The sequence below is a fragment of the Ochotona curzoniae genome, unplaced genomic scaffold (assembly GCF_017591425.1).
Source record: "Ochotona curzoniae isolate NIBS_2020 unplaced genomic scaffold, NIBS_Ocur_1.0 contig_883, whole genome shotgun sequence".
NCBI lineage: Eukaryota > Metazoa > Chordata > Mammalia > Lagomorpha > Ochotonidae > Ochotona > Ochotona curzoniae.
The window spans coordinates 27,492,981-27,519,470 of NW_024466599.1; the positions used below are offsets into that span (position 1 = coordinate 27,492,981).

Here is a 26,490-nt window from a genome sequence, read left to right on the forward strand (position 1 = left end):
CTATTGTAATAATAAAGGGGAAATCAGTGGGGAGAAGGGCATTTGGGTAGAGGGTAAGGGAAATCCCAGAACCTATGGAATTGCATCATTAATTAAAAAATAAAAATTTAAAAATGTGCTATGTTCAAAAAAAAGTCCCTAGCAAGAATTTAGTTTTTACAGTTTTTGAAAATTTTTTAATTGATTACTTTTTGGTAAAGAAAACCTTTTTACATTTGATTATCAGGTTTAAATAGTTTATTATCTAAGCGGGAAATGAATATATAAACCGAAAACCTAAATATAAATCAACACTAAACATTTTTTAAAATGTAAAGTTACAGATTACATTATTCTCAGATGAACCAATTATATCTAAAACTGTCAAAGATGGCTTATCATCACATTAAACACATTTATTAAAATCTTTTAGCATCAGCTAGACCTCTACAAATGTGTCATATTCTGGCATAATTCTGGTTAGCTGGACAATTAAAAAGAATGTTAACAAGTATAGTTTATTCACATCTTTTATTTAACTATTTTAGTTATTATCAACTGGGTATAAAAACAAAGATTACTCATGCAGCTTTGACTGTATTTCAAGGGGTGTGTATATGTGTGTGTGTCTAGAATCCATCATACTGTAAAATGCAGGAGGCCACCTTAATCTAAGTAACCTATGAAAAAGCTGTACAGAATTTAGAATGTTCTGTCTTACCAGTTAAAGCCCTCTTCTTACACATAGGTTTATTATTATGGGCTCCTGCATTGTGAAGCATACAAAGAAGCCAGGAAGCTACATTTTGGGGGTAAATACTAATGCAAATGGAAGGAAATGCTAGCTTTCAGATGACTTGACATGTTTATTTCTCTTTAGGAACCTGCCTTAGGTTCCAGTTATTCCCTTATCACTGGCTGCTTGTTATTTATAATCTCAATATGATTTGTAGAAATCTCCTATCACCTTTATGAAATATTAGTCAAGTAATTATATATTTTTTAAAAATATGACCAATGCACAAAGCTCTAATTGCTTGCTCCCAGCTATAAATTGGATCTGAGATCCACAGCTGGCATGATGGCATGAGGAGCCTCACTGATTTACTCCTTAATGAAACTGGGAAAATCCTTTTCAAAACCCCAACAAACCATAACACTTCAGAGTCTCTGGAAATGGCCCTCAAAGAGAAGAGCAACTAAAGAAACATGTTTTCAGGTGTTTCTACAAAAAGACTCTAAGAGAAGGGAAAGTCTGTGGCGTTTACTCAGGTTGGCTAGCTCCCACCTCATCCTTCCCTGAACATCTACTTCAGATTGCTTCCTGTCGCCAAGAACACTCAGCTCCGAGCTGAAGAGCTTTCCTCCCTGCAGAAGGAGGGCTTTGGGCTTCCCATTCTGCTGACACTGAGTCCTGGTTGAGTACAGTGAAGAAGTGGGGACTGTCCTCTGGCCAACTCTATGGATGAAGACTACACTTTGCGTGCAGTGTGCTGAGAATCGAGCAAACAGCCCCTCTCCTAGTTCCCAAGGCAATGGCTTCAAAGGTAAGTATGAGGACTTCAGGTGCTTCAGGAACCACTCATCCCTAAAGCCCTTCAGTCGCTGCCATGCTGCCAAGCCAGCACCATCCTTCGGAGCAGAACTCCTTCAGAGATGCCTGCTGATGTCCTGGCCCACACTGCCTTCTTTCAAGCTGGTAGCTCCTAATGTGATAGCATTTGCAACAAAGTGTGGAGAAGCTTCAATTTAAGAATGCTCAAACAACAGTGGAGTTTGAAACGGTGCAAGGCATCTGGGATGAGACTAACACATATGATTATTATTTATACAACTAGACTGCAGACCCACCAGTTTGTAGATGAGACCCAAGAAATAAGATAGCTGAGAGGAGCCCTCTTAGTAAGATAAAGAAATAGCAAACCATCTCTTCAAATGAGCAGCAATTTGATTGGATTAATTGTGTCCTATTGAAAACAATAGGCCAATCAGCAGGCAGTTAGTGGAGTTTGGATGTATGTGGTTAGAGACTAAGTCATGTGAGTCCTACCGATAGCCTTGCCTTCCCAGGACAACTGTGGACAGATTCAAATCTAGTGCTCTCTAGGCCATACTGCAACTCAACTGTGTGTGTGTATGTACGTGTGCCTAAAAGGTCAGGGCTCAAGGGAGGGTACCGTGTGTGTGCACGTGCCTAAAAGCCAAAGGTCAAGGAAGGATACCAGTATTCAAGGTTGCTACAATGTATTATCTGAAGGCCAAGTTTCCAACAAGAAATGCTGAGGTGTGCAAAGAAGTGGAAAAACATAACCTATATACCAGAAAAAGTGCAAGGAACCAAAGCTGCCTGTGGACAGATGCCGGATTTAATAGATCAAGCGTGACATAATATTCTCACAGAACTAAAGCGAAACATCCTGAAGAAATACAGGAATGTTTGCTAACAACATACATCAAAGAGAGAATCTCATTAAACAGATAAAACAAAAAAGTAATTCTGGAACTGAAAACTACAATAACCAAATAAACAACTTGCTGTGCAGGCTCAGAAGTCAATTTGAACAAAAGGTAAAGACAGTTAACTTGAAAACACAGCTATTGCTTAAAAATGAAGGTAAAATAGAGATGTTCCCAAATAAAACAAAATTTGCTGTTAGATAACTTGTTAAACAAGAAATATTAAAAGCTTGTTAGGCTGAACAGCAGGCTGTCCAAGAGAGTAATGTGAATCTACACAAAGAGCACCAGTAAATGTAATTATGTAATTTTAAAACTGCACTACACAAGTTATCTCTCTTTTGACCAATTTAAATACAAACTATATAAAACAATGGCTGTACTGTTGAGCTTGCAATATAGAAATATAGTATGTGTGGTATAGTGCACACTTCCTGTAATAATACCAGCAGGTGGGTAAGAGCAAAGCTGTAACAGGGTAGAGGGAAGACGGCAGATGGCAAGACAATCATAATCATGGACTGCTGTTTCCATCAACCACTGGGAACACTGTGTGTTGCAACATCACAAAAAGAGAAAGGAAACAGAACTACAAAGGAGTTAATGTTTGTATGTGTCACTGGATTTTAGCTACTATAAATATGAAGCTTATTTGCATAAGATGGATTTGGTAAACCCTAGGTCAACCACTAAAAAAAAAATCTCAGAAGAGAAAAATGAAAAGCATGTTAGTGAAATTAGAATAGCACATCAGTAAAATATTCATTCAATGTGAAAGAAAGGAGGAAAAGAGGAACAAAAATACATGAGGCTTACAGAAATAAAATTGTACTGAAATTCATAATACAGCTGACAGCTCTATGACAGGAGTGTCAGGAACACTTACTTCTCAAACCACAGAGTGAGATTAGTGGTGTGTCTGATCATCTTCAGAAGATTAGGAGAATTTATTTCTTTGTCTTCCTTTGTCCACACACTTCCAACTAATTCTGATGGTTGCACAGCTCTAAAATAATCAGCAACAAATTCTATATAACACTTCAAATGGAGACATTTTATTAAATAAGTGAGATAAAGCTAAATTCCTACCAAGGGAAAGATCCACAAAAATCAGATATAACCAAAAATTTATTGTTATACATCTTTCTCTTTGATTAAAAAAAAAATTCTGCTTTGGCCAACTTTGATTTCCCAATAATATCTGTCCTAGCACTTAGAAATATTATTTAATAGAGTGAGAAAGTAGTTTCTAAAAACTGGTGTTATCTGTTGAACTCAGTAAAGAGGGTAATTTCTAGAATTCCCAAGTCTCCTTTTTGTTGTCTGTGGGGTGGAGACCTTGGGAAATAAATGAAATAGACTGCAGTACTGTAATTCTGGGGATATTCTACTCATTGGTGGAAGGGTATCTATAACTTAAGCTCCTTCCCATTTAGTTCTTTAAAAATAAATGATTTTCTAAGCAATCTTTATTTAAAACCAGACAAGACATTTCTGAGATGAGATTTATTTCAATGTAGGACCATAAGCCACAAGAGGCTCTAACTAGCCAGGATTAAATTGACTTTATTTGACTCTTGAGAAACAAAGGGGCAGAAGGAGGCTAGAGCTGCGCAAGGACACCAAGTTAGCAAGTGGTAAAGCCAAGATTTAACTTCCCTTCACCCATGAGGGCTGATTGCTGAAAAAAAGTATCAACTCAGGCAGACGAAGAGGAGCCAAGGGCGGGGAAGCCCAAGGAGTGCCTGCCAGGCCTTACTGCTGGACGTTACAGGCTCTCAGTTAGTCTGTGTCAACCCCACAAGGCAGAAACATGTATTTCATTTCAAAAATGGACACTTTTGAAGTGATTCTCCAGTTGGAATTAAATACTTACCGGTACAGATCTGATTCCAGTAGAGTGAGTTGTCGAGCAATTTCTATCGGGTGTAAGGTGAGCAGGTCAAAAGTCTCTGTGTGCCCAGGTCTGCTTATGTGCCACTCAACCGTGGGAGGTGAGCTCTGAAATGTAATATTATGACCTGGTCCATTGTCTCTTGCTATTTTTTTCCTTTGGATTATCTTAGTGATAGATTCAACCCATTTTTTCATTGCTTTACCTGAAATACATTATATTTTACACATTTTAATATTTTAAAAAACTGGCTTAAAATCACATAAGCGATAATCTGGATCTATCTTTGCCATAAGAAGTCCCAATGATCAAATAAAAATTATAGATTCTCCTTCACGCTTCATACATTCCCCATCTCAATTGCACTGCTTTTAAACAAGGGTATGTATTCTTCCAAATCCTTTCTAATAAAATAAGAGTAACTTCTTTGTAGAAATTTTTCATCTCTATCATTTTGAGCTTCAGTTCAAGGTATTAATTCCAAATTCTCCAAAAAACTCTTGCATTCCATGCAAGTTATAAGGCTACATCACATACATTTCCTGTTCATCTAATGAACATTGCATTTTTACAAACCAAAGAGTATGAGAGAATGGATTCCTTATTTTAGTGTGATTTTTCCCCTGGTAATTTTATACTGTACAGGAAAGTACTTTATTTAACCTGTTATTTTTCTGATTCATATTTAGAATATGCCTTGGAAATAAAGTAAGCTTGTCTAGGACATCCTTTGAGCCATTTAGTCATTAAATTTTTGAAACTAGTTAAGAAACCCTGGAGATGATCAAACCTAGCTCTTATGTTTCTGATAAGGACACTGAAGCCTAAAGAATCAAAATCACTGATCTGATGGGTGGCAGAGTTAGAAACAGAGTCTTAGTTAAAAATGCTCTGCCACCACTGATTCTCTGCTCGCTTAACTGGCCCACACAGCCTCCATTAGTGGTGTTACAATGGCACAGTTCTTAAATGTCCTTAGGTACACATAGTTACAGCTAAGTGACCTAACTTAAAACGTGACATCTAACCAATTCTTAAATACTAAACGGGAAATACACTGTGTTAACAGGGTAATTTGAACAACCTGTAGGTCTGAATGTTGGTTCATGAAAATTTTTAATTTTTTCAGGTGGTTGTGCTGGCAGTATTACAAATATCCCTTAATACTGAGTAACCATTACATCAATTGATAGTTACCACGATAATAGTTCCATTTTATATAAAACAAGGCACTTAAAGCAAAACCACATACCTCTTACTGTTCCAATAAATTCCTCCATTCGCTGCAGAAGGTCTGCATCTCGTTCAAAATCGTAGAAGTGGTGTTCTACCCAGTGCCGACACACATTTAATACTCTGTGACATTAACAGAGTTGAATTACAAGGGAACTCAACATAAATGTTTATCACAATGAGTGGTACAAATGAAAACACAGCCTCTTTTCAAGCTAAATCTTTGTTGACGTTTTGATTAAGACTCACACAATTATTTCTGATAATTCCTCTTATTTCACTCATTTCATCTGTTAGCTGCTGATTACCTGGGAGAGGGCTCTACAGATTTTAACTTACCGGAGCTGCACAGGCTGAATATATTCTTTTCTAAACCTTTTTAGCTCTGCACTCAAGGGTTGATCTCCATTCTCTATAGCTATGCGATCAGCTTCTGTTGGCTCAGGTTCTGGAATTTCAAATCTAACATAAAACAGAACAAATGAATTAAAACATTAAGTTGACCAAATTGTACAAATATACAGCCCTTTGCATTAGGCAGCACAATCAAGAGTTATTGTTTTAAAAAATGATAAAGCACAAACATATCACTGAAAACAAATGAGCCTTCTGTAAAGGCCTGTGATTTTAAATTTCTGAAAAACTAGTACTTGCCAAAAGATGAACTATAAATATAGTCAAGAATATATGTATTATCTAAAAAACAAACATGACTATAAAGCTTCAGGACTCATATTCTCTTCCGATTCGTACAGTCAGCTGACAGGATGATGACTGGAAAGGTCACTGCTCTTTTAACACGTTTCCTGATTAGATTATTTGCTTATTGACAAGCTCCATTTTGCTAAACATGAAGTTTTTTACTAAAACATTTACTGAACAATGAAAAGTTCTTTCTGTCTAGAACATCTGAATCACTAAAGAGAAATTAGGTTTTCAGAGTTGAACTTACATATTTCTGTGGAGTTCTTTAACTTGATATTACTAATACCAAATTTTCAGGTTAAAAAATAGTAGTTTTACATTTAAATTACCAAAGCCAACATTATAGAAAATATTTTTTAAATGCTCATGAACTACAACTTAAAATGCAACCAATATATCCCTGAGAAATGTGTAAGATCTTAGCTCAGTCTTTTTCAAAAAAAAAAAAAAAAAGTTAAACATTTTTTAAGTTGTCAAACCTTTCTATTATAAGACTCAGTAGTTCTTGAGGTTTGCAAAAGGATCTGTAGGTTGTAAGAAATGTCCGAACAAAATTGGGATCTAAGAAGAAAAAGGGAAAAAAATCTTACTAAATCATTTGACTCAAATGATTAAAGCTTTACTTACATTTTCATAAAAGATCAAATAGTCAATTTAAAAATCCAAAATTATTTTGACATAGAAATGCTTTAGACTTTGTAAGGTACTGCTTGCTAGCTTTAATTTCTTCCTAACTTAGTGGCAGAAACTGGTTGATATTGAAATATTATGACAATTCATGTCTTACTCTCTGCACTCTGGCTGGCCAGAGAAATGTGGAGAGAAAGGCAAGGTCAGAGAACACACGAAGTAGGCTTCCACCTGCTAGCAGAATCCCATAGCTTCCTCAGTCATCCCCCGGGGAAAGAGGAAGGAAACACCATCAGCCATCAGCAGCCTAATAGTTATCCAGATTTCTTTAAATCATATTAACCAGAGAAGACAAATAGAAATCAGTCTTATAAAGTAACAGATTACATTAACCAGAGTTTCTAAATTATTTTATTTTATTGGCTAGAAGTCTTTAGAATTGCTTAAAGGGGGGGGGGCATACTTATAAGCTACTTTTACTATTAATGTGTTAGAATATGTTGTTTTGTCCTCTTCCCAACTTCTCATTCCTCTTAAATTAAGTATCAAGCTGTCACAATGAGAGTTTAACCACAAGAGCAGGAGTCTCCAATCTCTTATATGAAAGGATATACTTTTCATTCACATCTTTATGATGTAAAATAAGAGTTCCCTAGACCTGGCTTCTCCTGGCTGTCCTTAATATTCTCCTAATTGTGGAGAGGGGCTGCTGTCATTTTCACAAACACCTCTTCCCATAATAGAAAACACCACCCCTATAATCTAGTTTCATCAATATCTCATTTAATTCTAAGAGTTCACTTGGGTGAAGGAGAACAGTGCCCTTGAATCTTTTGGAAGTATTTTTTTCCTCGAAAAAGGACTAGAAAAACTCTAGTGGTAGTACATCGAGGGTAGAGAATAACTTAATTTTTGCTAGGCTAGACAAAAATCCACGTTTATTTTTCAAGATATATATTGTCTTTTACCAGCACAGGATTATACAAAACCAGAATACATTTGGAAAATTTCTGCTTGTATGGATTCTAAATGTTTAGCTTTAAAATATTTCTAGTATAACTTTTTCCTAAAAAGGCAAACTCATGAATCTATCATAAAACAAAAATCTCAGGACTGGTGTTGTGGCACAGATTAAGCTGCTGTTCGAGGTGTCAGCCAGCGTCCCACGTGAGTGCTGTTTCTTGTCCCAGCTATTCCACTTCCAGTCCAGTTCCCTGCTAATGTGTCCAGTATAGCAGCAGAGCAGGGCCCAAGTGCTTGGACACTACCACCCCTACTGGAAATCAGGATGGAATTGCAGGCTCCTGGCTTCAACCTGGTTCAGCCCAGGCCATTGCAGTCACTTGGGGAGTGAACCAGTGGATGAAAGGCAAACAGATCTTAAAATAAAAACAAAACTCTCCAATGTATTTGTATTCGTGGGGAAAGATGTGTGGCCCGGCAGTTAAGATGCCACTTGAGACAATGCATGCCATCTTGGAGTGCCTGTGTCTCAGTCCGACTTCCTGCTCATGTGTACTCTGAGAGGCAGCAGGGGATGGCTCGAGGAATAGGGCTTTGCCCACTCACCTGGGATACATGGATCGAATTTCCCAGCTTCTGACTTTGGCCTAGCCCAGCCCTGGCTATTTCAGGCACCTGCAGAATAAGCCAGTACATAGAAACTCTCTCTGCCTCTCAAATAATCTTCAAAAAGCTAATAAACTGATTTAAATATCAGATGATCTTGAATTTAAAACTGTATTGCTTTTCTAAAGTAAAAATATACAGAATACCTTGGTTTTAAATATCCCCTTTTCCATTATCTGTACAGTTTCACTTTTTTTTCCTTTTAACCTACTTAAAAGGCAGAACGATAGAGAGACAGATAAGACAGAGATCTCCCAGTCAGTGGGAGATGGGGCTGGCCAGGCCGAAGCCAGGAGCTGGAACTCCATCTGGGTCTCCAACGTGGGTGACAGGGGCCCAAGCGTGTGAGTTACACCTGCCCGCCAGGCTGCCTTAGCAGGAAGCTGGATCAGAAGCAGAGCAGCCAGGACTCGAACCAGCACTTCATCACGATGCAGAACACCCCATGTAGCCACAGTACCTACCCTCTAGGCTTTATCCTTCTGAAGCTAAAGTGGGTTACTGATGAAAGTGATTCAATTCAGTTAATCTTTTTAGTAATTTCTGTTGGTATCTTATTGTTTGTCTTTAGTTACAGAGATCCTCAAAAGTTACAGACTAATGTTTCATCCAGAAGAAAAGATTTTAAAACAGAAGGCTGTACAAGATTTTAAAACAGAGATTTTTATCGGTTTCATCACAATCCTCCCTTTCAAGAATCTTCTTCCTGTTCTGCAAATCTATTTGTAAGGTGAGGCTATTCCAGACAACACATGTTCAGGAAGTCACAGCAGTGGCCACCAGAGAGGCTGAACTGCTGCTGCTGGAGACAGCCCACTGAAGGCTCTAAGCGTCCCTGAGCTGTGTTCTAAATTTAGGATGTGCCCCCAATAAAAAAAAATCTGATTTTGGTCTTAAAATTTAAGCCAATATTCAGATCTATTTCTTAGACTGGAAAGTCTGGGACATTAAAGGTATTGTTAAGTTGAAAAACGGAATAAAAAAATCAGTTATAAATGAATTAAAGTATGTTTTTAAAATCTAGTTTTTTTTTTTTAAGCTTAACTATTTTAAAATGGACTTCCACCTTCTTAAGTCAGAACTATTCTAAAGTAGACTTTCAATCTTAAGCCATTTAGAACTTTGCCAACTGATGGAAATGGTGGTGATGGTGGGAAAGCTGCAGTGTGCCTCAGTGCCCCTTCCGTCAGGTGGGACCACAGCAGTTTCGTTGTGTGTTACGCAGTGCCCTCAGGAACCTGTCACACAGTTGATTCCTCACACAGTTGACTCCTGTGAGGCGAGAGGGCAGATGGGGACTAGCCAGGGCTCAGCTGTGGTCTGGCAGTGGAGAGGTGGCCTAGCTCTGAGATCACAGACTTCTTCCCTACTGCTTCATGTAACCTCCCTGGATCAAAGAATCACTTCAGGTTTCCGGAATATAACGAATTAACCCATGAGATACATAACTCAGAGTGTAACTGTACTTGCTAATCTTGGTTAAAGGTACGAGAAAGTCACTGAAAACTTAGTCTGATTCTGGAACTCTCCATAAGCCTTCCTCTAGAACCTAAGAAGTAACAGTGTATCTTCCTGTACACTGTATTTAGGCAGTGAAATAAACATGCCAATAATTACTGTTGTAATACACTCCATTTAATTTGTTTTTAGCCTCAATGGAAGTAGCAGCAACTTTAAAAGAGAAAGATATAACAGAAAATAAAAACATACTAAGAAAATTATGCAAAAGTAAATACTTTCACAAAATATCTTAAAGGCTACATATCATGCATTTTTTTAGCATAAAGCAGTAAAAGAAACTGATGTCATAATATCTCTTTTTAAAAATTTTACACAAAAATACATATTCCAGAAATTAATTTTATTTCTGTTGCATTGATTTCTCTGTCCAAATAGCCTTAACATAGCTAATATCACCCTAACCCTACAGAACTTCTTCTTACTGATGATGCAAAGCGCTAAAGTAATTCGATATTTTTAAAATATCCACAAGTAAGGACAGGCTTCATTTCGCAAGAAAACACAGTATTTGCTTTAATTGATCAGGCAACAATTAAAAACCGAGATACACTGCGCTGTGGGTGTGCAGCAGCAATTAGCTACATATAGTCTGAAGTGACGTTTCAGACAAATGGAAGACACATACCTAAATATGCAAAAACCAGCCTATGTTTCGATTAAAAACATAAGCACAAAGAAAACTGCCAACAGCCTGTTTAGATACGTGCTCGTTCTGGTTTATCACTGCTCACGGAGGTGAAGGCTGTGGACAGTCTCCTTTCTCAAACATGAGCCCCTGCCCCACATGGATTTGGAATGACAGGAGCACAACAAAAATGTTCATCGTGCATTTCCCACCTTCTGTTTGACTCGCAAATCCCTGCGCTAAGATTGCCATCACCTTCATTAGCTATTCTGTTCCTCCTCTTGACATAACCTGCCCACACAGAAATCCTGCCAACATCACACGGCCAATGTCCAGATCATCTCAAACATGATCTGTTGTTTTTTTTTCTGCTACTTGCCTCTCTCTCCACTACAGAGTCATTCTTTATTATTTTACTGCACAATTCTTTAAAATCCATGGAACTCAGAATATATCTATATTAGTGCTCAGAATACAGCATACCAGATTTGAGGAGCCAAACCCAACCCTTTTACTTGTGTCCCTGTTTATTGCTGATACTTGATAAGGTCTATGCGATGCTTGAAATATTGATTGCATTAAAGTTGCATGTGTAAAAGAACACCCCTCCCCCACCACAGAAACACTGTTAATCAGGATGTCTGTGCATGTGATAATACTCCCTTTAATACAGCCATTTAAAAAGCTACAAGAAACAATAAACTCAACAAGGATTTATAAACAATCACTCTTGAATTCCTTAAAAAAGGAAACAGACGTTATGCTGACGCACAAACACTAAAAAAAAAAAAAAAAATCAGAGAGTCAAAAATAGAACAGCACTGCCCAACCGATCAAAAACTGTTTTAAAAGATCAAAAAAAGTTAAAACACTCGAATTGAGTTGATGAAGGGCACAAGCTGAAAAAGACTAATGCAGGTTTTTGAGTATTTCATAGTAAGATGACAAAATAGTAAGCACTTTAAAGAATACCTTTGCAAAAAATGTTTACTATGTACATGAATCTTTTCCTGACATTTCAGTATGGAAAGCTTTTATTTTCCACATAATGTCAGTTCTGAATTACCATCCTCACCCACAGCTCATCTCATTTTTCTAGAATAGACTACCTAACTGGACAAACGACCAACAACTTTTTCTCTACCCATGTTTGGAGATTCAGGAATTAAATCATATTTGATTTCCCACAATAACTCTGTGAGGTAAACTCCTACTCTCAACCCTTTCCTTTACGCACATTGCTCTGCGCAAGGAAGACTTCTCTTCAGACTGCAAGTACACTGTCCGAGGCGACAAGGATCCCGCCAGCATCCCCACGCACCTCAGAGCTCAGATGCAGCGGGTGTGACTGCTGTATGATCACAAACGCCCACACTGAGGACAAGTTAAAAATTAGATTACACCTAGTATCTAGGTGTTGCAGTCTTTTAAGCAACAGGTAAATACTTTCTAAGTCACCTAGTTTTAATTTTTTACAGAAAGCTTTCTTTTCATAAAATGACACAAACAGACTAACAACTGGGTTTTGTCAACAAACAAAATGCAATGAATATCTAACTGTATAGCCTAAACTCCCCGCACTGTATGATGGAGGTCTGCAGTGAGAACCTGCCCGAAACCTCTCAGTAAGAAAACAACACTTCTTTGACTAGATCTTTTGAGAGTTATGTTTACCCAACACCAAACGTGCCAAACATGTTATCTGCTTTATTTTTTTATTTTTCAGCACATATAATAAAAGCAATTGTGTCATTCTAATGATGAAGAAAATTCACCTTCTATGAGCCAGTGTGGCATGGTAGAAAGTATAATGTATTGACCCAAGAAGCTGAAACCTTAGTCCTCTTTCTGTAATGAACTGTTATGATTTCTTAGAAATCATATAACCTCTGAAGGCCTTGAATTTTTCTGGAGGCTTTGAATATTTCCTCTAGTTCTTGAGATCAATAGCTCCATTTTGTAGATTACTGTTAAAATGTGTGAAGGATGGAACTGGCTAAAACCACAATGAAGTCTGAATTAAGTAAGATTAAACCAGTTTGTTTCTTTTTTTTTTTTTTTTTTTGCTGAATGTTTGACCAACCTATAATAATATAGAAGATGTCTTTAAGTGGTGTTATATATTTATCATGTATTACATAAAATGTTTTTACTACAATTCTACATAATAAAAATGTGCGTTACATTTAGCTTTCGTTTCACTGTAAGCCACAACTAGTATTGTATGTTCTTCAATAAAAATACCTGAAATCGAACTAACCAAATCAAAATCCTTTTTTTCCCTCCTTGGGAAGGGTAAAGTAAGATGAGAGAAGAGTAGACGGACCAACCTTAAAACAAACAGTAACTGGGGTTGTGATCATGTGATCACGGCAGTGAGGATCATGAGTTCATTCAGCTAGGACAGACCTTAAGAAATAACTTCTTCATGTTTTACAGGCTTATAGATGGTCTAGTAAAACATATTTTATGTTACCAGTAGTAAATTCAGAAACAGACCTTACAGAGTAGCCCAAATATACTATGACTTAACATTGCTCTGTGTGTTCTATAAATCACATCTCATAAAACTACATGAAGACTCCAGTAACACCAGTGGAACATATTCATGACACAAAATATTAACGTTTTGAAACAACAGAAAAATGTTAAAAAAAAAAAAAAAGAAAGAAAAAACCTTAAGCATATCTCAAGAAATAACTGGCGGGAACTTTCGTTAAACTTTAAAAAGAAGAATAATCTCATCCATTTAAGTTTCAATATATTGGAGCCTGCCTGGTGCCCAACAGTCTACTTCTGCTAGTGCTGGCACGCTATATGAGTGCTGGTTGTGCAAAGGGGAGCCCCAGCTGCCCCACTTTGGATCCAGCTTCCTGCTCATAGCTTGGGAAAGTAGCAGAAGATGGCTCAAGGCCTTAGGCCCCTGTACCCGTATGGAAGACTAGAGGAAGCTCCTGGCTCCTGGCTTCCACTCAGCTCCACTCCACCCATTGCGGCCACCTGGGGAGTGAACCAGCAGATGGGAGAAATCTCTCTCTCCTTTCTCTAAAGTGTGCTTTTCAAATAAAATAAATCCTTATAAAAATAAATTTCAATACACTTAACTTTGGCAAAATAGTATGAGCTTAGAAACATGTTATATGAATTATGTGAAACCCTTCAAAGTGTTACTCTACTCAAGGTTAAAAACTGATATAAAAGAGAGCAACTATTAGAAGTAACTAACAGAGCCATGACAAAATTACTGTGTCCACAGACATGAGGTATTATTGTGGACATTAATGGAAAGAATATTGCCAAGACTACAGAAAATTAGTTTTTCAAGTTAGGCTGACGTTAAAGCATTTTTGTTCAAAAATGAATAAAAGGTATAGTTCCCAAGAAATATTTAATTGCAATTGAGTGCTTTTCAATAATCAATAAATTCAGTGATATAGCCATTTAAAGCTAACTTTACTAATTAAAAATTTTTACAGAAACAATGAGATTAGAAGTTTTAAAATTTAAAGGTAAATTGCAATCAAAAAACCACTGACTTGATGATAAACGTTACTAAGACTTCAATGATTTCTACTTACAATCTCTATAAAAGAAAAAAATTTATTTTCAATCATAAACAAAAATATAAAGGTTAATTTCACTCTAAGTAGTCTAAGAAACAAAAATATTTAGAGTAAAATGAACACTTTAGAATTCTTATGTTTTAAAAATTCTATGAATTCTCTAAGAGATTTAAAACCAGGATAATATGGCAAGAAGAGCAATTTCAACTTTCATACCCTTAAAAATGCATGAAGAGGTCACAAGGAAATACATATTTTGTGGTCCAAAATTCTGAGTCATTTGGAAAACATTTTTATGGATCTATTTGTAAATTAAAAAGAATATACAGAAGATTGGTGAAGCTCAATTAAACAGCTCAGAATAACTACTGTGAGTTGTATCTCTCAAAAACTGCTCTCTATGTAAAAAAAAAAAAATCTGTTTTTAATGGAAAATACTAGCTGGTTTATATAACATTCCTGTGCTTTATTTTTGAGGATTTTGGGTCAGTAATATGAATTTATTAGTTACAGAAGTTTCTAGATGAAAAATCATAGTAAATTGGAATCCTGGACTAAACTGCCACTGCCAGCAACCTGTGTCTGTTACTGCCTGCTGCAATCAAGTGGCATGTGCTGAGGATCCAAGCCACTTCTAAAATTAGCTTGTGCAAAATACTTTTTTTTTTTAAACTACAGAAAGGCTAGCAAAATAACTAGAGGCCAAATAAAAACTGAAACTGAAACAAAACCAAACACTTGCTCATTTATTCCAGAGGCATGAAGAGACAATTAGATGATTTGTCCGTGGGAAGTACTTTGAAATTATTGATTAAAAAATAATTTCTAGCTTAATTTCATTTGTTGCAAGGTACCCTAGGCCATAGAAGTAATTCTGATGGTACATTTAATAAATTAGACAAATGGAATATTGTTGAGCACTATTCCTCTTTACTGAGTGAGGAGGTCAGTGGATCTATTTTACTGCACTTGATCTTAGCCAAAAGGCCAAGAAGCGATAGTGGATCTATTTTAAAACGTTGACTTCTACCAGAATAGTTTTAAGAGAGATTTGAGAAATGCAGTAATGGGAATTTAAAAATGGAAGAGTAGCTTCCTTAGAAACACGCATTTCTGACAAACAGAAATATATGTAAACAAAGAGGATGGGGTTGGAGGTTGACTTTTACATTCAAATGTTTAATAGCAAGTTATAGTTGAAGTTACATCTGATTTTTAATCACTTCTGTACTCTGTAATAAAACATTCTTTGAAAATATGTTTATGTGTATATTGACAAAAGCTTTCACATCCAGCATTTCATGTGTTGTTTCCAATAACAGATGAGATTGCAATGGAAAGCCAGGGGTCCAGACGTGAAGGGGCTGTGCTCAGGCACTGAACTCAAGGTTCTTCTCATCACCACAGTGCTACAGGACTACACAGTGATCAAACTCCCTCCTAGGCAGAGAAGCTGAAAGCTGTAGAATAGTTTATTACATGTTACTTTATTAGAAGAACAAAGCTAGTTACAAAAATGAATTTTTATTCTTTGTCTCTATTTAGGTCCTCTTTGTTTACATCGTCATTTTCCTAGGTGGTCTGGATAGGTGTGTTTCTCAAAATTGCCTTGCTAAGGTGAAACTTTTCTTAAGTTACACAAAGTAAAAACAAACCTGAAACTAAAACTAACAACTTAAATAACTTCCACGATGGGGTCCACAATGGGGTAAACTTAACAGGTTTAGGAATGAATTTTCTAAAAATAACCAGTGCTGTGTGTTACAAATGATGTACATAGATATGGTAGAGAAAGCGTGAAAATGTGAAGCAGCAGTATTTTTAGTCAAAGAAAACGTACGTGGATAATGTGGAGGTCTTGGGTGGTTGTTAGTTTTCTATTTTAGGCACAATAAGCCACAGCAAAGAACATCAGCTGGAAGCGGGAAGACGGAAGCGACAGGCAGCTTCCCATTTCTTACCTGCATACATGTGGTATGTAAGCCTCTCTATGAGCTTAATCACAGTTCCTGCTTTGATAATTGGAATTCCAGCCTTGGGCTGCATATTCTCTTCAAAGATAATATTCTCTTCAGAGTCGGGCTCTGCAAATCTGTACACATCAGCGCTGGGCAGGCGCATCTGCTCCTCCTTCTCTTCCTGCAGCACGGTAACATCGAGCATCCTCTCCAGGGTACTCCGGTACTGCAAAGATATCAGCGCTGCCATCCAGTTGTTTTTCTCTTCAGCCGACTTGGCAGAGAATATAACACTATTTTCATCTTTCAGAATTATTTCAAAAGCATGTTTGTATTCACTGGTGTCATCTTTGTCATTAATTTGTACCTTTCGCATAAAAAACTTTTCCTTAAGACGATACTCTGCATTGCTAGCACCAGGAAGTCTTGGCTGCCCGTGATTTGATTTACAGCAAATCATTAAGCCATCAAATAGAAATATGTGTCTCTCATGTTTGGCTCCCACACGTGTAAGAGTTCCTTCCATTATAAACTCATTGCAACACTGTCCAATGTCTTTTCCCTCCCAACCATCAATATTCTTCTGAATTTCGTTCATTTTCTTGATGGCCAGTTGTTTCCCCTTCATTTGCTGACTATAAAACCGACATGCAGATTCACTGGGGTGAAGGAAAAGACATTACTAGTACACAAATGACAGAGAATCTAGAGTTCATGTAAACAAGGAATAGCATAAAAAGCACATTTTCACAAAGTCACACTGGTAAGGAATTCACCAACTCCCAAGTATATTAGTGCTACACAACTACACAGTTTTGAAAACTACAGCAATGCAGAAAATTTTTCAGTGCTCTGAAAAGAACAATGACTATTTCTACATTATAAATTACCTTGTCTGCTAAATATTTAGAATGACAAAGAAGTAGCCCAATAGAGTGGGAAAACACAAAGTAATTTAAAAGATTAAAGTGAGTTATTTACAAGTGTTGAAATGCAGAAGACCCAAAGCTAGGAACATATAGCACATATCATAATTAGGAAAGTGGAAGCAGTGTTATCTGCATTAATGCCTCGTGTTATGTAACCCGTAAAATAAAGGACATGACTAATTTTACTTTGACAGAAAACAATGATGCTGACATAAATCTACCCAAGACATTTTGCTCTGTCTCTCCTTTAGCTTACCCGTTGATTCTCAGGAGGTCTCGTCTGGGAGTAAGTAAGGAAAATGCACAAATATGAAAGGTTTCTCAAACAATAACAAATTCTCTTGGCTTTGATGTCACTTCCTCTGAAAGACCAAGCTTGTCACTAAAACTATTTTCTTCATTGTTTACTTGAAGAGGAAGCCGGGATCCCTGAATTTATACCACAGCATTCAGGTTGAAAAGGAGGGTATTTTTTAAAAAGTGGAAATATTCACCTCAGTCTTCGTTTTGCAAGACTTTTAGAACAGATTTTTTCCATGCCACTCTGAACATTGAGCAAAGCTGTTATTGCTTGTTTCAAGCATTCCTTGTCTTCTTGATCTTCACTCTTCTCTTCTAACTGCTGTAAAGCCAGAATGGCAGAGGTGAACAAAAGGAACACTTGGGGACAAAACAGGCCATTCTATTTAAGAATAAAAATAACATTTATCTAGCTATTTGTACCACAACAATTTTAGGTGTGTTAAAGAAAAAGAAAAGGTTTTTCTTCTTTGTTTATTAATATTCATTGTAACATGGTGGAACCAAGGTTTCCAAATTCAGGGAAAAAAAAATCTATAAGCATAGTGGTGTTAAGATCTGGGTTGTACTGTGACAGCAGTAATAGTTTCTCAAGTTGCATATAATTGAAATGAGGCTTCTTAAGTATCTTGACTGTCACAGGACTGGCACAGCAGTAGGCACAGATGAGATGTGTGTGGTTTGGTTTCCTTGCTCCCTGTTTTACTGCTGCAGGGCATGAGGACAGAGGTGAGCAGGACGCACTGCCACAGACGCAATCGGACATGAAAGCTGGGCTCACGTTGTGAGAGATTGGGCAGGTGCCCTCAGCTGAGCCTCACTTTCCCCTCCTCCATGATGCTTATAGAAAACACGCCTTGCCTGTTTGCGAGTGTTACTAAATCAAAGTGCTTGGAAAATGGTAGCGAACAAGTCTAGATTGTTTTCTTCATGGCCATACTAAAGAATTAACACTACCAACGCCTTCAAGAACTTTGTCAGTATCCCCATGTTAAGATCTTGAGTAATGCTGAGGAATACACTTATCTTTTAAACCCAACTACAGATATTTATGCATACCAGAAAGGCTGCAGTTAACAAGAATGTTAACTTACCAATGACTACTGATTACCAATACAAAGAAGGTGGCTGTAATCCAAACAACTGACAGAGTATGAGTTATCAGAGTTTAGTAATCTACTCAGCCTGTTTCTGACTACCAAAAATAAAGAAGTAACACTTTAACCATTCAATGCAATTATTTAAGAACATCTACTTGCCACTATAAAAGCAATTTATAAAGAACCTTACATTGGAAGCAGCTTCATTAGGACATTAGTATTTTGAGCATTCTATATTCTTAAAAGGTATTCCTTAAAGATCCACACATTCCTTGCTGTTTCAAGTGACAATGAGGGTTATTAAGGTATTTTCAAAGGAGAAGAAACTTTCCGAATATCCATGTTAAAAACAGTATCTTTTATTTATAGTATTACTCTGCACCATGGCAAGTGAGATGAAAGCAAGCCAGTGGTGTGGTGTTGAAGGACGGTCACTTGGGGAGCACCCTGGGCTGCAGGCTGCACCCCGGGCCATCCAGGACTCTCCCTCCCTGTCAGTCCCAATTACATGCCTCTCACAGGGCAGAAGCAGGGGACACAAAATGTTACCCTTAACCGAAATTTAAACTTCACAGGCAGCAGAAAACAGAGAAAACATACACACACATATGAGGGTGGACTTATGGATACACTTATTTTGGTGGCCAAAAAGCCCTGGTTTTGTGAAATCCATGGATAGGGGGGTGTCACTAAAAATCCATGGAAAAATGTTTATTACAAGCAAACTATGAACAGATTTAAAAGATTTTGACACCCAAATAACATCTTTTAATTCCATTTCCCCAGCAACCTTTGGAAGTACCCGTGTATTTAGCAAAGGCAAACTTCACAGGGCAAGTATTTGACACAGCAGTTAGGACACGCAAGCACATTGGAATGCCTGGGTTCAAAACCTGATTCCGGCTCCCTGCTAATGCATAAACCCTGGGAGGCAGCAGGTGAAAGTTCAAGTAGTTGGATTCCTGCCACTGACACGGAACACTTGGCCCGGGAGCCTCGCTCCAAGATCTGCTCTGGAACAGTGTCAGATATTACAGGTGTTTGGGAGTGAACCATCGGGGAGGAGAGCTCAGCCATCCCTGTCAGTCTGCTGACCCTTCTGTTAAATGAATGAGTACATTAAGAATGGCAAATCTAGTAAAGAACCACTGAAGAGTGAACCCAGTCATGCATTTCATTTTAAAAGGTTTATTTAATGGAAAGTCAGATCTACAGAGAGAAGGCAAGACAGAAAGGAAGATCTTCCATCCGCTGGCTCACTCCCCAAGTGACCACAATGGCTGGAGCTACACCAGTCTGAAGCCAGGAGCCAGCAGCTTCTTCTGGGTCTCCTGCATGGCTGAACAGTCCCAAGGCTTTAGGCCATCCTGGACTGCTTTCCCAAGCTACAGGTAGAAAGTTATAAAGGAAATGGATCAGCCAGGATACGAACGAATGCCCATAGGGGATTTCAGTGCATGCAAGGCAAGGACTTTAGCCACTAAGCTACTTTTTCAGAATGTAATTACTTGGGACCTGGTGCAATAGCCTAGCAGCAAAAGTCCTCACCTAGCACACACCGGGATCCCATATGGATGCCAGTTCATATCCTGGCAGCCCCACTTCCCATCCAGCTCCCTGCCTGTCGCCTAGGAAAGCAGTCAAGTACGGCCCAAGGCCTTGGGACTCTGCACCCATGTGGGAGACCCAGAAGAAGTTCCTGGCCCCTAGCTTTGGATTGGCGCAGCTCCGACTGTTGCAGCTGCTTGAGGAGTGAATCAACAAAGGGAAGATCTTCCTCACTTGTCTTTCCTTTCTGTATATCTCCCTTTCCAATAAACATAAATAAGTCTTAAAAAAAAGAATGTAATTACTCAAAAGCAAAGTCCACTTCATGATATCCTTGCCTCCATTATACGGTTCCTCCAGATAAATGTGTGTGTGTGTGTGTGTGTATGTGTGTGTATATGTATGTATATATATGTATCTCCTGTATTTTGCCTAAGGTTGCCTTATCATGGAGAGAACATTTGATATCTGTCCTTTTGAGATTAGCCTATTTCACTGAGCATAATGGTCTATTTGGGAACATTTTGTTCCAAATGGCAGAATTTCATTCTTTTTAATGGCCGAGTAGTATTGCACAGAGTAGCTGTCTCACAGTTTCTTCACCCATTCCTCTTTGGACAGCATCTGGGTTGCTTTTCATTATTAAAAAAAAAACCCAAATAATCGAGCTTTGAGAAATCTATTTAGAATATATTCATTGGATACAACCTACTTCATTTCAGCAGGTAAAGCGCCATGCATAGGATGACAAAATACAGTTAACAAATGTGCACTGTAATCATCCAAGATTTGCAACATAAAAACCAATATTTAATTACATATTGTATGAAGAGTTCACAAACTGTGAGAATATAAGCAAATAAGTTTTGACTTTGGAGTGGTTATGCATATACTGTTTGGTGGGACACTACAGTAGATTATAACAGAAAATGCACAGAGGGGTGCTGGTGCAGTGAGTGGCACATTAGGCTTATCCTCACGCTAGCACTGGCATCCTGTATGGGCATCAGTTTGTGTCTTGGCTGCTCCACTTCCCATCCAACTCTCTGCTTGTGACTGGTAAAACAGTGGAGGTTGGCTCAAGTCCTTAGGACCCTGGATCCACATGGGAGATATGGAAGAAGCTCCAGGCTCCTGTCTTCAGGTCAGCTCAGCTCCAGCCATTGTGGCCAGAAGGGCAGTGAGCCAGTGGATGGAAGATCTTTCTCTGTTTCTCCGTCTCTGCGTCTCTGTAAGATCTGCCTTTTCAATAAAAATATATAAATCTTTAAAAAAAGAACACAAAGAGAAAACTTATTTGCCAATACCTCTTAGCATATGCACAAAATGCTATCCAAATTATTCTAGAACTAATTAACCAACTGCTGAGTAACACGAGCCTTCTGCTCTTGACTCTTGGCCAACTTATCACTCAAACATTCAGTCAAAGGGAAGGAAAACAGTAACATTCAAATAGGTTAACCATGCTTGGGTGTGGCAGCACACCTAAACATATAGGTAGGAAAGAGAAAACTCCTAAGTAAATGAAATTTGAAGTTAAATAGGCAATTAACTGTTTAAAAATAAAAAGTGTTGGGAAAATTTACTTCTATTAAAATCATCTCTCTGTGCTTATCTGAGAAAAATTATCATGTTTCTCATGGTAGTTGATTTAAAATTAAAAAGCGAAATACTTGCGAGGACAGCATGATGGTGCAGCTAGCTAATCCTCTGCCCTATAGCCGACATCCCACACAGGCGCTGGTTCATGTCCTGGCTGCTTCACTTCTGGTCCAGCTCCCTGCTTATAGCCTGGGAGAGCAGTGGAGGATGGCCCAAGTGCTTGGGCCCCTTCTCTCTTGAGACCCAAGAAGCCTCCTGGCTCCCAACTTTGCATCAGCTGAGCGCTGGCTCGAACTGCCTTATCGGGAGGGAACCAGCAATGGAAACTTCACTGTTTCTCCTTCTCTGTAAAATCTGCTTTCCTAATACAAATAAATACAGCTTAAAGAAACTGAAATAGTCCATCTTGCTACTTATTTCCAATGGCTCAGGTAGTAGGCTAGCCTTTAACATTCAACATCTGTGGTCAGATCCAATTCCATTTGGGATCCATGTAGAACTGCTTCAATGAACAGATGCTAGATGGATGTTCTGTTGCACGTGTTTTTATGAAATTGACAGAAAAGCTATGTCTTCCAATCTTCTCTTATTCTTACTGTTAGGACATCAGTTCATTTACAGTCTAAAAAATGATTTGAAGCATATGACAACTAAAGTGGACCAGTTCAGAGCATGAAAGAAAAGTAGATTAAAACAACAACTATCTAATATAGAGGACATTTTATACTATCAGATTTCCAATCTGGAAAAGCAACAAATCAAAGACATTAACTACTGCCTAGGAAATACTTCAGTAGGAGTCTACAGATGTATTTCTTTACAAAGAGTGTTTGGCACATTGCATAAAGGGCATGAGTAGGTGGTTAAAGTACATGGTATGGTGCAATTCATATTTTCCTCTTCCAAATTATTTTATGTAGCACTAAAAAAAAAAAAGAAAGAGAGAGAGAGAGATGACACTGGGTGGGAGGAAGGCTGCTATTTTTGGCTTTTTTGTTGACACTGATCAAGTGCTCTACACTTGCTGAAGTATTCACAGATAAAATGGTGTCTTCACCTTTCTTGCAACTCATATACTCAAGCATTCGGAGCTGCAATTTTTGTAATATTTTTGATATTACTAAGAAACCCAGTGCAGGTAAAGCTGAGGAGCACTCTTTAAAGTCAGTCTGGTACATTAAAAACAAAACATATTAAGAAGGAATTAATGTTAAATGTTAACAGATAGCAAGAGTCCAACCACGTAAATACACAGATTAATCTTCACTTTTGAAAATAAACCTGAGTTCAAGATAAGTACAGTAATATTACTTAAACTAACATCCACTACAAAAATTAATCCATTGGTTCTCAGTCTTCCTAAAATATATCTTTGTTACGATGTGTTAAAATTAAATCTGGAAATGTTTTTTTCCTCAATTATTGTACTAATGTACTCTTATTACTAATGCAAACTTAAAAAGTATAGGGATTTAAGTGCTAAATGCTCATTAATTTTTAAGCAAAACAAAGCTTACATAACAACCCAACCCCAATTATATAAGTTTAGTCTTATTCAGATGGTTGCCTTTCCCAAGCCACTCCATCACTAGATAAGTTACGGCTAGTTTCCAACTGTTCCATGATGTTAGAAGGTTTTGCTGCCTTTGGTTGCTCCAATTTTATGCAATCATTACTAAGTCCAGAATTACCAAGTTCAGAGGATAACTGGGATGACAGCCAACTCCCAGAAGAAAAAAAAAAATTCTCAAACTAGTAAGAATCACAGTAGGAAAATCATCTTAGATCTGTAAAACTGAAAGGTCTCATATTTTATTTGATGGAAGAATTCCTTGGGTATATCTAAATTGCATATATATGTTTAAAGGAGTTTCGGATATATAGGCTTTGTAATTCTGCCTAGTGATTAAAATAGTAAAATTCCTTTAGGGCTTTTCCCTAATCTAACATCCTACTGTAGAAATTTAATTGAAGTCCAAGTAATTACAATGTGAAGAGCTGAACAATATAGAAAAATGGGAATTCCTTCAGTTTACTAAATGAAACTAGAGGCCTTCTATTCATTGGCTGACTCAGAATAAAGAGCCCACTTTATCATCTGCTCCTATAAATAATAAATATTAATTCTAGCAATACATTCTCTAGAATAGAATCATGATACTGGCCATGATTTTTCTTGGAGAAAAACATTCACATAAAAGGTAAAAAAAAGAAATAATAATAGTATTAATGCATGTCATGCTTTGCAGGGCTACTTCATTAAACATAAAAAGAATGTCACAGATACACCACTGAATTATAATTTACTCAAACTAAGGTTTCCCTTTTCCTTAATTTCAGTGCATGATAGGAAAAGGAAATATAAAACATTCCCTTTTGGTTACTGCTTCTTAACATTATGCATTGTGATCAAATGGACACTTTTTAAAAAAAGAATTATTTATACCTTGACAGTCTGATATTAGATTTTCAACTTTTCCTTCTACCTGCCATGCCACTGTACACTTAACTCGTAGAATGTGAAGCCTGTAACTGTTATTAAAGGACTATACTGCTATAATATGGGGGAAACGGTGGGATGAGAAGATGCAGAGGGAGGAAGTCAAAGGGAGGGGAGAATCCCTGTACCTACAAAACTGTATCATGGAAAATAACAATAGAAAAATAAAAATTCAAAAAAGACTTTCATCTGAAAGAGTTACAGAGAGGGAAAGACAGAGCGAGCTTTCATCCACTGATATACTCCCCAAATGGCTGCATGACCAGGGCTGGACCACGCCAAAACCAGGAGCCAGGAATCTAGGTCTCCCACATGAGTGTCAGGGAACAAAACACGTGGCCCATCTTCCAGGGTTTTTCTGGGTGTATCAGCAGGGAGCTGGATTGGAAGTGGAGCAGCCAGGACCCAAAGTGGCACCCATACGGGATGCCATCATCAGAGGCAGTGGCTTAATCCATTACACCAAAACACTGGCCAAAAGAGGGATTTTTTTTACTTGGATTATACAAATTCACTATAAAGCAAGGACAAGAAGTTTCACATATGCAGTTCCAAACTGTAGCACGAGGTGAATAACCTTCCCTGTTTTCTACAGCCTTATCCTCACCTCGGATCTTTTATTTGAGTCCCTGAATTTGCTAAGGCCCCAGGAGAGAACTGGATGCATAAAATCCATGTATTACAGTATCGGCCATATGAACAAAAAGTAAAGGCATAAGGTAAGACTGCTGACAACTGCTTTGAAATTTACTAATACAACTGAAGAAACAGTGTCACTCTTGCAGATTTATCTCCATTTTCTTAACTGGAAACAGAAAATGCATACCATATTAATGTGCATGCAGGTTCACCTAATAATTTGCAAATGAAGTGGTGAAAAACATCAACACATTTGAATATTTTTGTCAAAAACAGCCAGAGTTATCTTACCTTCAAAAGTTCAAAGTAATGCAGACAGTGGTAAACAGGGGCTAGGAGCAGCCTGGGTAAAACGTATTGAACAGCTTCTTTGAAACCTTCGCCTATTGACTAGAAAAGAAAGTAATTTAATTTTTTTAAAAGTTTACTTTTCAGACATTGTACATCTTGACTCTAAAATTACTATACCTGCAAGTAAAGTGCTGCCCCAGGCTTTGATAATTGACTAAGGAAATGGTCGTGAAAACCGGGTCGTAAAATATCTCGGGCATACGACTCATAAGGATCAAATGCCAGTTCCTTAGAAAAAGAAAGAAAGCAGAAGATAAATAACCACTTCCCGAGAGAAAATGTAAATAACAGAAAGATTAAATTATTATTACTTCTATGCCAGCAGAGTTCACATTTGTTTAATAAGCCTCTAAACAAAAATTGCATGGCTATTAACTGAAACTTAATACAATCAACCTAGTTATTATTGAGTAAGAGCAAATTACTTCATTTTGACAAGTGGTCCTTTTTTAAAATTACTTTTATTTTTGATGTTGAGTGATCCATCAGACATCTGTTCATTACAGGATTCTACTAGGGTATTATGAATAGGCACAGCTAAAAGAACACAGAATTTTACTTCTAGAAAACAAATGAAATTTCTCTTGAACAATAAAGAATATGAATATCTATAAGCAGGTGAATATTTTTAAACTACTGATATCAGATATCTGTCTTTGTTCTTGACAGCAGACTTTCAATCATGCATTATGTAAAACAGAACTATTTATATCATTTAAAATTTATTAATCTTCACAGAAACAATTATGCTGCCAAAATATCTATCATTACTACCATCAGTTATTAGTAAGTTCCACCAGCGGAGGCTGAGAGAGATCGGTGCCTCCCGAGCAAGAGCAGAGCAGATCTCTGGATTTCCGCAGAAGGCACGGGGCCTCCCTCCTGTCCTGTGCCGCGTTTCAGGTTCAGAACGCTTTTGAAAATAGCTGACTAGATTCTACCAAGGGCGCATGAACATAGAGGAAACTTTACAAAGAGGCCATCTATGCAATGCAGAGGGGCACTGGAGGAGAAAGTAGGATGAGGGTCGGAGCCAATCATGTGTGAATTACTATTAATGTTACACTCAGATGCTTTTTGAGGAAAGATTTAATAGAAACAACAGCAGAGAAAAAGATCCGAGACAGGAATTCTGATATGAAATGCAATGTGGCAAATTCAAATAAGTTTGAAACAGTCCTAGACTCCTTCAATAGGCAGGCATCTGGTACAGCCACTAGGATGTCATTTTGCGTTTAGTGTTAGCTCAGCTTCATATTCCAGCTTCCTGCTAATATAATTCTGGGAGTCAGGAGATGATGCCTCAAGTGCATAGGCCCCTGCCACC

The 26,490-nt window shown here is 37.6% G+C and overlaps 1 protein-coding gene across 2 annotated transcripts in view; it reads right to left on the reverse strand.

Moving 5' to 3' along the window:
• Window positions 1–26,490, reverse strand: part of SOS1 (SOS Ras/Rac guanine nucleotide exchange factor 1) — a 115,179-nt gene that overhangs the window by 18,997 nt on the left and 69,692 nt on the right. For both annotated transcript variants that reach the window (XM_040993121.1, XM_040993120.1), the window contains exons 7-15: window positions 25,281–25,391; window positions 25,104–25,202; window positions 17,618–17,745; window positions 16,198–16,853; window positions 6,748–6,829; window positions 5,903–6,025; window positions 5,583–5,686; window positions 4,313–4,535; window positions 3,323–3,442 (exon numbers count right to left, since the gene is read on the reverse strand). In XM_040993121.1, the coding sequence (XP_040849055.1) occupies window positions 3,323–3,442; window positions 4,313–4,535; window positions 5,583–5,686; window positions 5,903–6,025; window positions 6,748–6,829; window positions 16,198–16,853; window positions 17,618–17,745; window positions 25,104–25,202; window positions 25,281–25,391 (1,646 nt within the window). The remainder of the gene's footprint in view (window positions 1–3,322; window positions 3,443–4,312; window positions 4,536–5,582; window positions 5,687–5,902; window positions 6,026–6,747; window positions 6,830–16,197; window positions 16,854–17,617; window positions 17,746–25,103; window positions 25,203–25,280; window positions 25,392–26,490) is intronic.